The sequence below is a fragment of the Alosa sapidissima genome, chromosome 1 (assembly GCF_018492685.1).
Source record: "Alosa sapidissima isolate fAloSap1 chromosome 1, fAloSap1.pri, whole genome shotgun sequence".
NCBI classification, from domain to species: Eukaryota; Metazoa; Chordata; class Actinopteri; order Clupeiformes; family Clupeidae; genus Alosa; species Alosa sapidissima.
In genome coordinates this window covers 5,483,622-5,499,357 of record NC_055957.1, presented here as the reverse complement: position 1 = coordinate 5,499,357, position 15,736 = coordinate 5,483,622, and the positions used below count along the sequence as shown (strand labels likewise).

The 15,736-nt window shown below is 41.8% G+C and overlaps 1 protein-coding gene across 3 annotated transcripts; it reads right to left on the bottom strand.

The window, feature by feature from the left end:
- Window positions 1-779: 779 nt before the first annotated feature.
- LOC121721464 (procathepsin L-like) lies at window positions 780-14,836 on the bottom strand. 3 transcript variants are annotated; one of them, XM_042108436.1, is made up of 9 exons: window positions 14,683-14,836; window positions 14,355-14,470; window positions 13,667-13,809; window positions 11,897-12,100; window positions 11,545-11,736; window positions 10,089-10,251; window positions 9,360-9,465; window positions 8,721-8,822; window positions 780-895 (listed from the first exon to the last, which is right to left on the bottom strand). In XM_042108436.1, exons 2-8 carry the CDS (start codon window positions 14,461-14,463, stop codon window positions 8,723-8,725), a joined length of 1,017 nt encoding a protein of 338 aa, XP_041964370.1. In that variant the 5' UTR covers window positions 14,464-14,470; window positions 14,683-14,836; the 3' UTR covers window positions 780-895; window positions 8,721-8,722. The 3 variants fall into 3 exon arrangements, with proteins under 3 accessions (XP_041964370.1, XP_041964360.1, XP_041964380.1); XM_042108426.1 differs by lacking the exon at window positions 780-895 and adding an exon at window positions 7,507-7,807 and having other exon boundaries at window positions 14,683-14,835; XM_042108446.1 differs by lacking the exon at window positions 780-895 and adding an exon at window positions 7,507-7,807 and having other exon boundaries at window positions 14,355-14,455; window positions 14,683-14,832.
- Window positions 14,837-15,736: the final 900 nt, after the last annotated feature.

The window sequence follows — 15,736 nt, the reverse complement described above, 5'->3', positions numbered from 1 at the left end:
ATCGAGCTGCGGCCTCCTTCGGCCATCAGCCTTAGACAATGGACACTGTTATTTGTCCTCCATTTCTCCACTAGTCTACATATGCATGCTGTTTAAATATCAATTGCACTCGGCAAAAGCACCAATAAGTTCACAAACAGCTGGTCTTGCTGACTGACTGTCCGAAGAGATGGAAAAGGCAACTGTTTCTCAACATTGTTGCCCAACAAGTGTAAGTGAGTATGAGTAAGCATACGCAGGGCCATGAATAGACGTTTTAGGGACTTGGAGGTTGCTGTTCATTCTTTTTATAAAAGTGCACCCCATCCAACGATATCTAGTATGCATGTGAAACATTTGCTGATTGAGCAATGACAGCCTGGACAGAAACCTTCTGAAAACCAGCTGCAAGAGGCTGCACTACATCTGGAATAAGACCAGACAGTTCCCAAACAGGTCCCAGGTCCCTCAATAAAGTTCAATTCACACTTCCCTAACACAGACTGGTGCTCAGATATGACTTCATTATGCAGGTTTAAGACAGAGAGAGGATGTAGGCTGTTGCTCATCTAAGTTGAGGTACCGGTAAGCTTTTTAAAATTAAAGAATCTCAATGTGTCAAATGCACCTGTTGTAGGCACCAAATGCACCTGTCAAATGTACCTCGGGAGTTTTCCTGATTTGACAACCACATGTTCCACTGATTGTTGTTCTATCCGTTAGCAGGAAAGATCCACCCCATATTAATGTAGCCTATTTTACAGAAATTATAGCCCACTAAAATGACCATGGATAACTTATAACCTTTAAACAGAGTTTATTTATGAATTCACTGTTGATTCCCAGATTCGCTGGTCAGCTTCAAGCGCAGGCTAGGTGGTAGAATCAAACACCCCCTGGTCTTCTCTGAAGATGTCTGTCATCAAACAGAAAACAAAAACAGCAAAATCTGATTTAAAAAGGTTCAGTAGTACTGAAAGTATTACCTTAAATGGGATACTTGCTCATAGCCTCAAGGGATGGGATACTTGCTCATAGCCTCAAGGGATGGGGTGCTTACTCAGAGCCTTAAGGGATGGGGTACTTACTCAGAGCCTTAAGGGGTGGGGTACTTACTCAGAGCCTTAAGGGGTGGGGTGCTTACTCAGAGCCTTAAGGGATGGGGTACTTACTCAGAGCCTTAAGGGGTGGGGTACTTACTCAGAGCCTTAAGGGGTGGGGTCAGGGTAGGAAGTTCACGGCGGCCACGATGGCCATAGCTGTTGTTGCCCTTTGCGTTGGCCGTGAGGCCCCTTTGAAAAGCAGAGGTTTACAGGCTACGGTGGCCTTGGTGCCCCCTTCTTTCAATATGCTGGTTTGCTTCCGACTAATAGCGGTTTTTATTTAGCCTATGGCCTGTCAAAATAATTTTAGCATTCACAGGGCAAATTAATTTAGTCTTTTTACGCAGTGGAGAAAGTGACAGCGCACGGCAAGAAAGAAAGTGCGTCCAAATTCACCCGTTCTTCTCAGTTGAACTACTCGTGAAGTAGCCTACTCATCACACAGACATCACAAGTATCACATCACATGAAAGAGCTTTTTCTCAGCATTTATACGATGTTAGCCGCTAATTGCTGTGGTGAACGGTTAGCGAGAAAAGCAAATAATATAATTCAATTTAATCATAACACATGACAAACCATATATCAGAATAAACAGCAGACCTTACCGAACACAAAAGTAGTTCTACTACATGATTTCATAACGGGCCAAATACAAAAGAAATGTTACAAATATCGCCTAGATATCGGTAAATATTAAAATCAGAGGACCGCTGACTAAGAGTTTGTGAAAGTAGCCTTAATGATCACAAAATGCTAAGCATGCATCTAGGCACAGCTGAACTGTGCTTAAATTGTTCAATACATGATTTCATAACAGGCCAAATATAAAATAAATGTTAAATATAGCCTAGATATCTGTAAATATTAGAGGATCAGAGGATTTACAGTTCTATGTAATATGTCATGTTTTTTGTAATGTTTCATGCATGCAGGTCTACTGCTTTGAATAGGCTAAATACAACTTTGAAAATTTGTACTGTATAGTTAACTTTGGCCTTGGTGCCCTGACATGTGGACTTTGTGCCCCCCACCAAATATGCCCAACTGAAGGCCAAGTGGCCTTGCCCCTAAAATGGGGAAATTCCAAGCCTGGATGGGATACTTGCTCATCGCCTCAAGGACATACTTTTATTTTAACATGTGTGAGGTGCCTAGACCTATACTTCACACATACATACACCACTTTTGTCTTGCACATCCACATAAAATGTGCACGCGCACACATACCAATTTTACCTGGTGTAGCGCCTCTCTAGCGTGTTTGGCTATAGTGAGAGGTGGCTATCCTGAATTCTTTAACTATACTATCAATCAAATAAGTGGGGTTTCACTAATAAACGTCATCAGTGTGCAATCAGTGTTTAACTTGTGTGTGTGTAATTACTAACTTATTATACGAATTACTCTTTCCCTTTAAATCACTATTTAAGCCTTAATATGTACACTTTAACATACAATTAAATGTCTTGGACTTACCTTTATCCTTTAAACACTTTCACTTTTTAACCAAAATTACTCTTTTTCTTAATTAACTTAAAATATCAAAATAGTCATTCACCACAACTGTTTTATAAAAAGTATAAAAGATTTACTTAGAAAAAGTAGGTAAGTATTTAAATGTAGCTTTTCAAAATCACTTTTCAAATCATAAATGCATACACTTTCACATTGGAAACCTAAGGGCCCAAGAAAATAAAATAGCCGGCAATAACCTAGTCTAATTGTAAATACCCTTCAAATGTTCAAGTGATGCAGGCCTGAATGCAGCTCGGGTGCGTTGTAGCCCTAAACAAAATGGCTGCTTCACCACGAAGGCAAAAACAAAAGAAAAATGGTACCTTTACTCAAAGGAATGTAGCCTCACGCGCGCAGGATCAGCAGCAGGAGATATGACGAGAAGATTCACAATGAAGATGAGACAGTTGAAGAGAAGATTCATGCAGCTGACGACCTCGCAAAGTCCACCACTCGGCAACGCTATCCGGCTCCGTCGGGTCTTTGTCGTTCTTCTTGCAGTTTCACACAGGCTTTACTAGTCAAGGTCACTGGTTGCTAGCTTGTTAGCAAAGTCCATGCAAAGCACTAGCCACTAAGTCAGCAGCTAGCTTAAACTTCTTTCTGTCTGTGTGTGCTGAGTCGTCCACTCAACCGGACATAAACTATCACCATTTACGCTTTGTATAAGAGTTCTGGTTGAACACTTACTAAACTGGTGCATTACATAAACAGTTCTCTATCCACAAACATGCTTCTCGACTCGTACTCTCTCGTGCTTTCTCCCAACTCTCTTTCACGTTGTCTTCACGTTTCTCTCCCGCACCACTCACTTCCTTGTCCTTTGAACTTGAATGTGATTGGCTTATTCACAAAACTTTCAGAAATAAAATAAATTCACAAAACATTTGTGTAACTCTTTCTTTCTATTCTTACAGGCATTTTTAAAGCATTTTAACATATTATTAAACAACAAATATTTAACATTTTAAATGCTATTTTCAGTAAACATGAACATTACCCAATATGCATTTCTCTTAATGAGCAAACTCATAACATCATTGCTGGTCAATGAATCTTAACTTTCCAACCTTACATACTATTTATTAACTATGAAATTATGTATTTAAATCTTATATTAATGTATACATTTTCAACAGGGTTACACTGGCATGAAGGCCTACACTAGTTTTACTCTGCACACTGAAAATCTTAAACATATTCTACTTTTACCTCACACATAGCCACACATTTGGTCACATAGTAGACTTCAGGTATGCTCTACTTTTCAACCAGCAAAATACACTATACCCTTCAAAATTGTGAGATGTGAACGATAAATGATGCGTGCGCAAGGGGGATAATAGTGTTTTGTGCAAATCTTTATCCTGCGGGCACATCTCCACATTCAGTGGTACAGGCTAACAAATCTGGTAGCTATCTTACATTAGCATAACATTGTCAGCCATTTGATAACATTATTAAACCTAGTTGTCAAGCAGGCAGAGTTGTATACAGGGGCGAGGGCAGTTAGCTCCCCACATCGGAGATGAGGCAGTAGAGATGCTGTTTTAACGGATTTGGGAAAAATGTATAAATGAATATGTAGGCCTACAGTATCTTTCAGGAACTAAGCAGGGCTAAGCAGGTGCCCCCCCCCCCCCCCACACACCACACGCAAAGCCTACAGGAACCACAGCATAGCCATACAGTAAGCGCTTTCAGACATACGTGTAAGATCGGAGGTTCTGAGGATGTTAAACGGTGGGGCCGTATATCGTATAACGTTGTTCTACTACTCCCCCCCCTAGTATTTCCTCCAGACATGTAAATGTGCTGTGTCTGAACGAAGCGTAGAACATGCAGTTAAAATTCACACCTAGTGAGAGGGCGTGTCAGTGACGTTTCTTTCATGCGTCCATGTGGTTAGATTTGACTTAAATGCCAGTGTTATGATGGAGTGGCATAGTGCTGTCCAGAAAATCTCCGACCTGGAAAGATGCAGACATCCCGGAGCTACTGTCCATGAGGGCAGTAACATTTTGATAGAACACATGAAGGGAACGGCAAGAGACACGTTGTAGCCTACAACTGCATGGCAAGGCCAAACGAATTCAAAAGAGTGAATCATCATAAGCAGAAGGCGCTGAAAAGGCAGTAGCCTACAGCAACATCGTTGACGACAATAACAGGAGTATTTAATAAATTGTTAGCCAACACGGTTTTCTGTTCATTGATAGCCTTCTCATGACCTCACTGTTGAGCTCGCTGATATTTGTTGAGCATAAATATGCCTAGAGAAAATGAAAACGAAGAAAACCCAACTTTGTTCCAAGCTCCTTATGTAAATGCAATAGACACATGGGGAGAGGATGCTTTTGGAAAAAAATAAACCATGAAAAAACGAACCACTTCACTGTTATGTTAGTATTTTGTTTGTTGTTTAAAAACGTTGTATATGATGGCCTTGAAGTCTTGAGTTAGCCTACTGAATTGGCTGGTACCATAAAGTTTGTGCATGCTCTCTCTCTCTCCAACGCAAACCAGATTTGGGGTTCCATAGCCAAGTAATTCTGCTACATAACGTTGAAAACAGATAAATGTGTTTATTCGAAGCACACATACAAATAGGCCTACTGTAGGTCAATTTCAAGTGCGCACTTACGTGACTACTTTACTAGCCAAGTATTAGCCTACGCACAATAGATTTTTCTTCTTTAGCCTACATAATGCATACACTTTGTAAACAAACAGCAGCTGTGACAGGCAGCGGCCGCATATATTCTGCGTCATATCTCGCATCTTGTGAACTCTACAAGCCCCCACCCCTCACTCGACAACCACACGGAGATTCTGTAATGTGCGTGTATGTCGTTCACACATAGGTCCATATAAGGTCAGTATAAGGTCCGCAGGTTAGCATCATATCGGAATCATCCGAAGGGTAGGACCTCCATTTGACAAACCTCCGCATATACTCCGGAGGTTATATCTGAAAGCACTTTGTTTAAGTTCACCCACACTTTATATAAATAAAAAATGTTGACAGTGCAAATACTGCTGTTGCATATATACTGTGCATTAGTTTTGAACATTTTTAACATTTGAACATTTGCTTTCACAACTACCAATGCTTACTGTAAAAACATCCCAAGCTAATGCTATACATTGACCTAGGCCTACTTGTAGCTTAACATAGCATTTAAGCATTCTGCTGTTTGAGAATTAGACAGACGCACCTGGTGCTTTAAAGACAGTAAACAGCTGGCGTGCATGAATACTACTAGACATGAATGTTCCAGTCTGCTTTGATGCACGGAATTTATCGTGTGGTTTTCCTAACCCCCATTTGGTAAATAGATTATCATGGTCGAATAGTTAGTATAGCAGAGAAGCTATGCCACTTTCATCAATACCTATTACAAAGCTATAACAATGTTATGTCATTAAATACGATAAACAGTGATTCTGGAACAGATCTGCGTCTTCCTTATCCCGTTAATAAACATATTACAGTATGTAACCATATTCCGTCCATTCGAAAAAAAAGTTGCGCTAACTGTTCTAGTTTGTTACAAGCAGCATGGGCCGTCAGGCAGTTAGTTAACATAAACATTTTTTGCTAGGCTAGCCTTCCTGCTGCGACATTACACCATTTGTACAAGACAAGTAGAGCTATTTTATCCAGTGTAATTTATCACTTACCACTATCTTGTTTTTTCTTGTCATCCTCTTCCTTTCTCTTCTTTCTTTTCTGGCTTCCGGACGCATAACTCCGCTTCATTATGACTGCGAGGTTTTATATTTTGCCGGCAGCAGAGATCACGAACCTGGCTGGCTGGCTGCTGTCAGCGACTACTGAGAGGGGGGATCCCGGTATTGCCGGTAACAGTGTCGTTGCACTTTACTGCATTGACTATCAAAGGGGCGCTCACAGTTTGCTGTTTTTTTCTTAACCAGTCGTTGTCTTGGGGCCCCTGGCCAGCTCGGGGCCCCAAGCAATTGCTTGGTTTGCTTGCTTTCTAGCGACGGGCCTGGAACTAAGCTGAGTGCATATTTGAGGTAAACAAAACTGCATTGGGATGCTTTAACACAATTGAGCCCCTGATTTGCACTCTTCTGTCTGTCAGTAATCCTGGATTTACTACTTTACTCTGAACCAAAAGCTTTTGGATTTAATGCCAGTTGTATTGTGGTCAACACAACTAGAAATATCATCTCCAACTGTTTACAACAGCTGATAATCCCTTTTTTTTAAATGTGACATGCCCACATTCTCATTGGAAATGCATCCCAGGGCAGGTAAGGGTTTTAGCCTCTAACTGGGTAAACGGACAGGAGCTAAACAGCTAAACGGACAGAAGCTCTAGCCAATGAGGGGACACTTGCCATGTGTTAGGGGAAAATGGAAGACCTCTAGTGGATAAATGGCCATGGAATGTGCCTTTGTGCCTTTAGCACCCCCTAGAGGGCAAAGTGTCAAAGTGGTCATCACAAAGATGACGTGCATGCTGCTCCCTCAGGGCCCCCATCTGCATGTGTTCACTTTGGTCGCTATAGCGAAGACCAGGGGAGGATGTTCCATCTGCAGGTGTTCACTTTGGTCATTTAAGTCAGAGGACTAAGCATTTCACTTTGTATGAAATTAATTTCATTTATTTATAAAAACAACATACTGTACATTGTGTTATCCAGCCGGCTAGTTTTCATCTACAGTCCTATTGGAAAGACGTTGTACTAACCATCAGATGACTTAGATGCCAGTTGTTCTTAGATGCCAAGTTAGTAATAAAATGTATGTATAAATGTATCTGACAAATAAATGGCTTGACTTGACTTAAAAATTAGAGCTCAATATCAGTCATGAAACTCATATGTTTTTCAAGTGATAAAGCAAAGGTTATTTATCACATAACAATGGAAAAGATTAAGTAAGCAAACATTTTATTTCAATAACCCATGCAAAGCTTTACAGACTTTACAGACAGAACAGCAGCTATTAATTCATGGGGAAACCCACACCAGTGTTCCTGTGTTAAAGAAGCCTCATTTCCCTGATGCCTCATTTCCGGAATTGCAAAATCCAAATTATTTCACTCTTTTCTGTCCAGATCATTAGTTCTAGATCATTATTGAAAATTATGTTAATAATTGATTTCCTGTAGTAGCATGAAATTAGCAGAGGGTCGATGCAAACTCTATAGTGTCCTCACATCCCTGTGGCAGCTCTGTGGGAGAAGCAGAAAGTGCAGCAGAAAGCTTGAGTTTGTCACATGCAGTGGTGCCCCTGTTCTTCAGTCTGGTTTGTAGTCAGTGTCAGGATCCTGCCTGGATGGAGTGACTTTGTGCCACCCTGGTGGCCATTTTGTGTAGTGTCCTGTGTTTGGTTTTGATCTTTGTCGGATCGTCTCTCTGTCTTGTCGTGTCAGATGTTTGTAATGTTTGTAGCTAATAAAACGTCTTTGTCGGAAGATTCCGCCGCATTGAGTCTTGCACTTGGGTCCTATCCGCCTCTCCTGACAGTACGACCCAACAAAGAACAGAGAAACAGGAGGGTAGAAATACACAGACCAATTAACAGAAAGACAGAGGACTGGACCAGACTAACAACACAATAACAGGGAACAGGTGTGAGCAGAAACTGATGAGACAGGAAGTGCAGACCATATAAGGGAATGGGTGGAGACAAAGACGCATGACAGCAGACAGGTAACCAGAGCACATGGGGAACAGGCAAAACCAAACACAGGACACTACACAAAATGGCCACCAGGGTGGCACAAAGTCACTCCATCCAGGCAGGATCCTGACAGTCAGCAAGTGCCTCTTGTACTGCCACATGCTCATGTGACATAATATGACACTGACCGTTTCAGTTCAGTATTTTATGACTGTTTAAACAGTAACCATTGTTATATAGTTTGTTTTCTTCAATATACTCTTTTAAACAAATACATGGAACTGAATTCCAAAGGACCTTTATACAGATTATATCTGGAAATGACCTCAGTGAAGTGGACAGGTCATAGTAACATCATCCCAAAATCCTTCTTTATATTATGTGGGTTCCTTGTGTTGATCATTTTTAATACACTGAATTGACGGACCAAACCAAACACAAAATACAACAAATCAACTCACCATCACACTTGGGGGTAGAAGGCATACGAGGCAATATCACACTGGTTGGCCTTATTCCTGGACATTTTGATGTAGCCTTCTTCTCCCCACGAAGAGTCCCAGCTTAACAAACAAACATAGAACTGTGAATAGTTTATCACTTTACAAACAAGCATACAGTAGCACTGTGAATAGCCTATCACTTTACAAACAAACACAAGTCTCTGAATTGTACTACAAACATATCGGTAACACTACAGTGTCGACATAAGAGTGACATGACACTGTCATGAACACATGACAATGTCATGACACATGAACCCTAACCCTAATCCCAACCCTAACCCTAACTGTCATGAACACATAACAATGTCATGACACATGAACCCTAACCCTAATCCTAACCCTAACTTGTTATGACAAAAAACAAATGTCACCTAATAACAGAAGCGTTATGTCATAAACATTTATGACTTGTTTATGACACCTTCAGTGTCATGTCACTCTTATGCCGATACTGTCAAGTAAAGTGTAACCAAAATGTCAATGTCCTTTGTTAGTAGGAACCCTAGGTTAGCAGTAGGCAGTACATTAATATAGTAATAACATAGGGACACATTCAGTGTCAGTGTCACATTGATCAGCACTGTTGCAGCCTACCTGTTCTTCACCAGCCAGTAGTCTTGGCCATCTTGAGTTCCGTAGCCAACCACCAGCATGGCATGGAGTAAGTTGGTCTCTTTGCAGGAGGGCTCATTATAGACACCTTTGGACATCACAACATACTGTAAGTCAGTCACTCTTCTCTAGAAACCTCCATCAATCAGTCAGTTAATTCATTGTTTGTTTGTTGTTAATCAATCAATATATCTATGGCTGTGATAGGGCTACTTATCATCAACAACAGCTTGCTTTATCAAGGCACCCAAAGCACTATACAGTGAAGCTCACTAACCACCACCCATGTGTAGCACCCACCTGGTGAACCTCACTAACCACCACCACCCATGTGTAGCACCCACCTGGTGAACCTCACTAACCACCACCCATGTGTAGCACCCACCTGGTGAACCTCACTAACCACCACCAATGTGTAGCACCCAGCACCCAGCTGGTGAACCTCACTAACCACCACCCATGTGTAGCACCCAGCTGGCTGATGCACAGCAGCCATTATGCCCCAGAACACCCACCACACACCAGCTTGAGGTGGAGAGTGAGAACGCTCACCCACACACCAGCTTGAGGTGGAGAGGGAGAACGCTCACCACACACCAGCTTGAGGTGGAGAGGGAGAACGCTCACCCACACACCAGCTTGAGGTGGAGAGTGAGGCAACAGTTCCCGATTAATATTCATAGCGTGACATACGTGTATGTGGTAACTCACCAGACTCATAAGCCCAGAAATCGTTGTAAACATCGATAGCCACAGCCACAGGCCCAACCGAGGCCACAGTGTCCTGCAGGGAAAGCTCGTCTCCCGGGGTCACAGTGACGTATCCTGTGCATGTAGCACCAACGCCCGAAGGCTTGAAACGGCAAGGCAAGTCCTGAGAAACCATGACATGTGAATGATTTGGCCCACAGCAGGCTTCTGTTTTAAAGTCTGTTAACATGTATGCAGTATCTAGTAGACCAGTGTTTCTCAATGTGTGGTCTGCAAGCTAGGATACTGCTTCTTCATGACTTGTTTAAATGTCATTGTAATTTATTTGACGCATGCTCGCGTTTCAAAGTGTCACGCATAGCTGTCCCCGATGTTACAGCAGCTCCTTGTGGAAACAGCAAAGAGTGCACATATCCCATGAGATTTCTGACAAGGAGCAGAAGCTCTCTGCCTCGCCTTACTGTTTATTAATAAAACAATGATATAGAATAGAAACATCTGGAATCTATTTATTTAATCTTGAAGTTGGCTACAAAGAGCATTCATAGCCGAGAGAAAACGATAATTTTTTCTTTATCTGCAATGTTCCAGGAAGATAGGCTTACATTTAAAGGCTGTCCCTGTTTGATCACAGGTCCAAGAAAACGAGTGGATATAACGTCAATGCATTCTAGTTATGTTTCATGTACTTTATTTCATGTTGAGTTTTGCTTCCCAGCATGCATTGCGATTCATTTAGTATTTTTGGCTATTATTAGTTTTTAATATTTTGAAACAATATGGTTTGAACAATTTATCTTAGGCTAGCCTAGGCCTACTCTGATGATGTTTTGAACAATATGCTACGGGATATGCCCATTAAAACGTCATATTAGTTTATTAAGAAATAAACCTAAGAAAATGACACCGTAGATGTGAAAGCAGCACATCCTAGCCCGGTATAAATATCCATGTCTACTCATCATTAGTATAATGCATTCGGAGGACGTGATTTCATACATGCGTGAAAAATATGAGGTGACTGAAGTTGATTGTGTAGTTGTAGAACAAGTCGTTAATGCGTGTTCATGTTCCGTCTACCTCTCTCCTAGCAACGCTGAGACTTAGAGGATGTGATACCATACCAAATTTTTTTTTACCATCGCGAAATATAAACGTTGCGCGCATAACGTCGCGGTGACCATTACAGGACGTCCTCTCAAAGTCTCGTGGATGTCTTTTAGACCTCCCGAACAGAGGTCCGCGGGACGTAAAGGGAACCCTACACAATGTCGAGGAGGTGACGTTCGCCAGGGGATCTTTAGGGGACGTCGCCATTTTGTTTACTGGGTAGTACTGTATCCATTCTATAATCAGCACCACAAATGAACCGCAAATATGAAATTACATTTGGAGAATGAACATTCTGATAGTGAAAAGTGAACATTCTGAAACAAATGAGCGATCGGTAGCCTACCTGTCCCTCATAGGGATAAGCATCCTCGGTGTCTATTCCGCCATTAGCCTGTATGTAGTTAAAGGCATCGTACATCCATCCCCCATGGCAGCCCTTGGTCCCATAGGACCCAGAGCAATCCACCAGCTGCTGCTCACTCAGAGAGGGGAGGCGGCCATGTTTGATACAGGTGTGGGACTCCAGCGCACCTGTCTGACGAGGAAAAGACACGAGACATTATGGCCATACAGACCTCAAGTTATCCATTGTTCTAGTAATCAGGTAGAAAAACATAACCTCTGAGACAGACAGACACACACACACACACACACACACGCTTACACATGCACATGCACACATGCCTGTAACTTACTGTACTGAAGGCCCAGCAGGACCCACATGGGCCCTGATTTTTGACGCCAGTCACGCAGCCCATTTTTCTCCAGTCAAATGAACTGGGAAGCTTAGTGCCCCCTGTCTGTCTTGAAGGGGAAGCCCCTCGCTGGCGTGTGGCTTTGGTCTCATTGGAAAGGATCGTGCTTCTTAGGAGGACAGTGTTATGATGCTCCTCCCTGGTCTGGGAGAGACAGAGGAATGTACCGCAAATAAGCCAATAACAGTTTAACACCAGCCGCACAAGCTCGGACAACTTCAGCCGTCAGGCTTAGATATATAATCACTGCTAATAGCTAATAGCTGCTAATAGCTAATCGCTGCTAATGGCTAATCACTGCTAATAGCTAATCTCTGCTTATCACCAGTCCAAGTGATATTACATGGCTCTGATTGACCAGCTATTGGGAAACAAAGGCATAAGTTTCGGCCAGAAACCATTCATCGAGGTGGATGGTCATAATAAACTTAAATTGGAGGTGACAGAGAGGTCACAGATAAATACACAACATGGAGAAGCCTCATCTCTTGGCCAATATGCTAGCACAGCAGATAACATGCAGTTCTAGCCAGCTCCAGTAATGTTTGACCCACCTAGCAACTATAGCAACAATTGGAGGAGGGGCTTGGGATCGGCCAATAGAAACAAACTGCAATTCTTTTATAGACCCTTTCAACCAAAGATTCTAGAACAGAGCTCTGTTCTAGAATCTTTGCTTTCAACAATAAAAACAAAAACAATGCTTGAACCAAGGGGGCAGGCGAATTCCCGGAAGTAAAAGAATCGACGTAGGCTGGAGGGACCACCTCTCTGCTAACTCCCATAGAAGTCCATTCATTCTAGGATTTTTTTGAAATACCATAACTTCATATAACATATATCCTGTGCCGATATTGTAGCTTCTGTGTAATCCACATAAACACTACAAAGGCAAAACAGACTCCACTACCTCGTCCATAACGTTGGTTAACCGTAAGAAGAATGGTTAGCTTGTTCGGTTGGAGGGAAGCTAGCTTTGACGTAATCTCTCTTTCGCGCCGTAGGGAGATAACCGTATTGTTTGGATAAGAAGCTCAGTCCACCTTACTGTCTATGACGGTAACTCATAAGCAAAACCTATACACGACCGTATGTTAAGGTAAAGCATTACACAGAGGCAACCTAATAATAATAAAAAAGTAAACCTATTTTTTTTTTTAAACGGCACTAATCATTACAGAGGTTTTCGATGGATTGACCGTAGGTCGGAAAAGTGGAAAGAAGATTAGCTTCAAGGCTATAACTTTTTTGTTTTGTTGACTGTTTTTGAAGATGATCATGTATGGTAGCTTCAACATTAACACGACTTGGTGAGGATGATATTAATAATAATACAGAAATAAATGTTTAACTTTGAAGGCGAAGGAAGTGTGAGAAGAATTTCTGTGTATCTATCATATGAGTACAAGATTCAGTTCGATGGCTAACGTCACGAAGTTAAGTGTGAGTCTGCGCAGTACTGGGGGGACCAACTGAAAAATAGTTCTATTTGACTCAGTGCCCTCCCATTGAAAACGACGGAGTCTGTTCGTCCATTTCTTTTACTGTCTATGGCTTGAACGTTCTATTTGGTTCCCAATCTACTTCCTGTGCATTAAGATAACATATGGAATGTTAAAACGGAAGCCTTGTGGGGCCAACTATGATGCTGATAATGGAACTCTCTTGAAAGGGTCTATAAAGTGCTCCTTTACTAGTAAGCCATCCTACCATGTCGGAGAAGTGGTTCATGCCCATGCGGTAGGTCTTGATGCCCTGGTCAGCCAGGATGTTGTGGGTCAGAACCCTGCGGCGGGTGGAGAGCCAGATGTCTTTGCGCTGGGCCTCCTCCTCAGGGGTCCTGTACACCTTACCTACAGGGCAAAGATACTTTTCTGTGTCTCTGAGCAGGGATTATTTACTGTAGTAGAGAAAGCTGAATTTTTCTCTGTGCTGGGATTACTTACTGAGAAAGCTAAACATTCCTCTTTGGCCACAACGACACATATTAAACTTGACTTCAGATAAAATCGTCTGTTAAGAACTATAAACATCAACATAATAACAACAAGTAATTCTATAGCAGACATCAACATCAACAAAAGCACCAAAGTAATTCTATAGCAGACATCAACAAAAACACCAAAGTCATTCTATAGCAGACATCAACATCAACAAAAGCACCAGTCATTCTATAGCAGACCGAGGAGACAGACAGTCTTACACATGGACTTGCTACACTAGACAGAGGTGGACAAAGGCACTGACAGACAGAACATCCCACACAGTTGATTGTACAGAAAGTATAGAATAAAAATAAATGGCAGAAATGCACACTAAGATCAACAAAACACAAGAAAATTTGAAGGTAGAATGTACCATGTAGTAATGATCATAAACCCACTAACATTTCCCTCACCAAACTTGAGTTTCCATGCGTGGAACTCCAGGTCCTCCAGAGAGAGGCTGGCACAGCTCACCACTGCCAGAGAGGCAGCTGCGATGATCAACAGCTTCATGCTGGACATACACAAACTACATGAGGGAGATTGTTAACAGATTGTTAAACCAGCCTGCAGTTCAACACCTCATACAAGGCTGGATGTGAGTGGAGTGGAGAATGTGTGTGTGTGTGTGTGTGTGTACGTGTACATGTGTGTGTGTGTGTGTGTGTGTGCGTGTGTGTGTACGTGTGTGTGTGTGTATGTGTGTGTGTGTCTAAGAGAAAATGAAGTGAATCCATTTACCTGTTTGAAAGTGAATCCTTCTTAGACGATGATTAGGTACAGTTTGACTGACTAAAGTGCGAAATCACTGCCTCCCCTGCCCGGTGACAAATGACTCAAGAGGATCTGTGAACTTCCCTTTTGCTCTGAGCAGCGTCCACGTGACCACAACTTTCAGTTCTGGCTGGAAGACCTGACTGTGACAAAGAGACCTGGAACACTGCCATACAAGAAAAACAGTGAAAGTGAAAGTGTTTCAAGTTAAACCTGAATAAGTGTGTGTGTGTGTGTGTGTGTGTGTGTGTGTGTGTGTTTTACAAGAATGTGTCTTAGCCTAAAACCACTTACTAGTAACAAAATATGATTTCAAAAATGTTTGCGTATGCACATCTGAGTGTCTCTCTCTCTCTCTCTCTGTGTGTGTGTGTGTGTGTGTGTGTCTGGCTGAAGTTAAGGAAATTCACATCTGCTCCACTTCTTGATTGAGTCAGATTGAAAGCTATCTTATTACGGTCAGAAAGTGACTTCCCTCAGAATACGTGTGGTGACAGGTCTAGTTAAGCAGTACAAACCTTGTCCAGAGTAGACTGAAGGACATTCACATCTTTTCCACTTTCTGTTCAGATTTTAGTCTGAGTGAATGTTCCCTTTCCTGTCATAAGGTGCCTTCCCTCAGTGAACATGTGGTGACAGCAGGTCATAGTTAAGCAACACAACCCCTGTTTGTGTGTTTTCATACATGATTCAGATTTGAACTTTTAGTCCACAGCTAGTCCATAACAATATGATAGACATATCTAATTTGAAGCTAAATTTCTATAGGATCACATTATGTCCATTTCCTCGGAGGTTGTCTTCTGAATGAATGTCAGATGAAGCAATGTAAACATTAATACTTGATATTACAAGTTGCTCCAGTATAAACATTTATATTAGATTAGATTCAACTTTATTGTCATTGTGCAGAGTATAAGTACAAAGCCAACGGAATGCAGTTTGTGTCTAACCAGAAGTGCAAAAAAGCAGAAAAGTGCAATGTGATATAACGTTTAGACAGGTGATGCATAGTCAGGAC

Excerpts from the sequence above, each read along its gene's own strand:
- LOC121721464 (XM_042108436.1), bottom strand. The coding sequence starts at position 14,463 with ATGTCCAGCATGAAGCTGTTGATCATCGCAGCTGCCTCTCTGGCAGTG. Across the intron at positions 13,810-14,354 it reads CGCATGGAAACTCAAGTTTG|GTAAGGTGTACAGGACCCCT; the intron begins GTGAGGGAAATG and ends TTTGCCCTGTAG. Across the intron at positions 9,466-10,088 it reads TTTCTGGGCTTATGAGTCTG|GTGTCTATAATGAGCCCTCC; the intron begins GTGAGTTACCAC and ends TGATGTCCAAAG.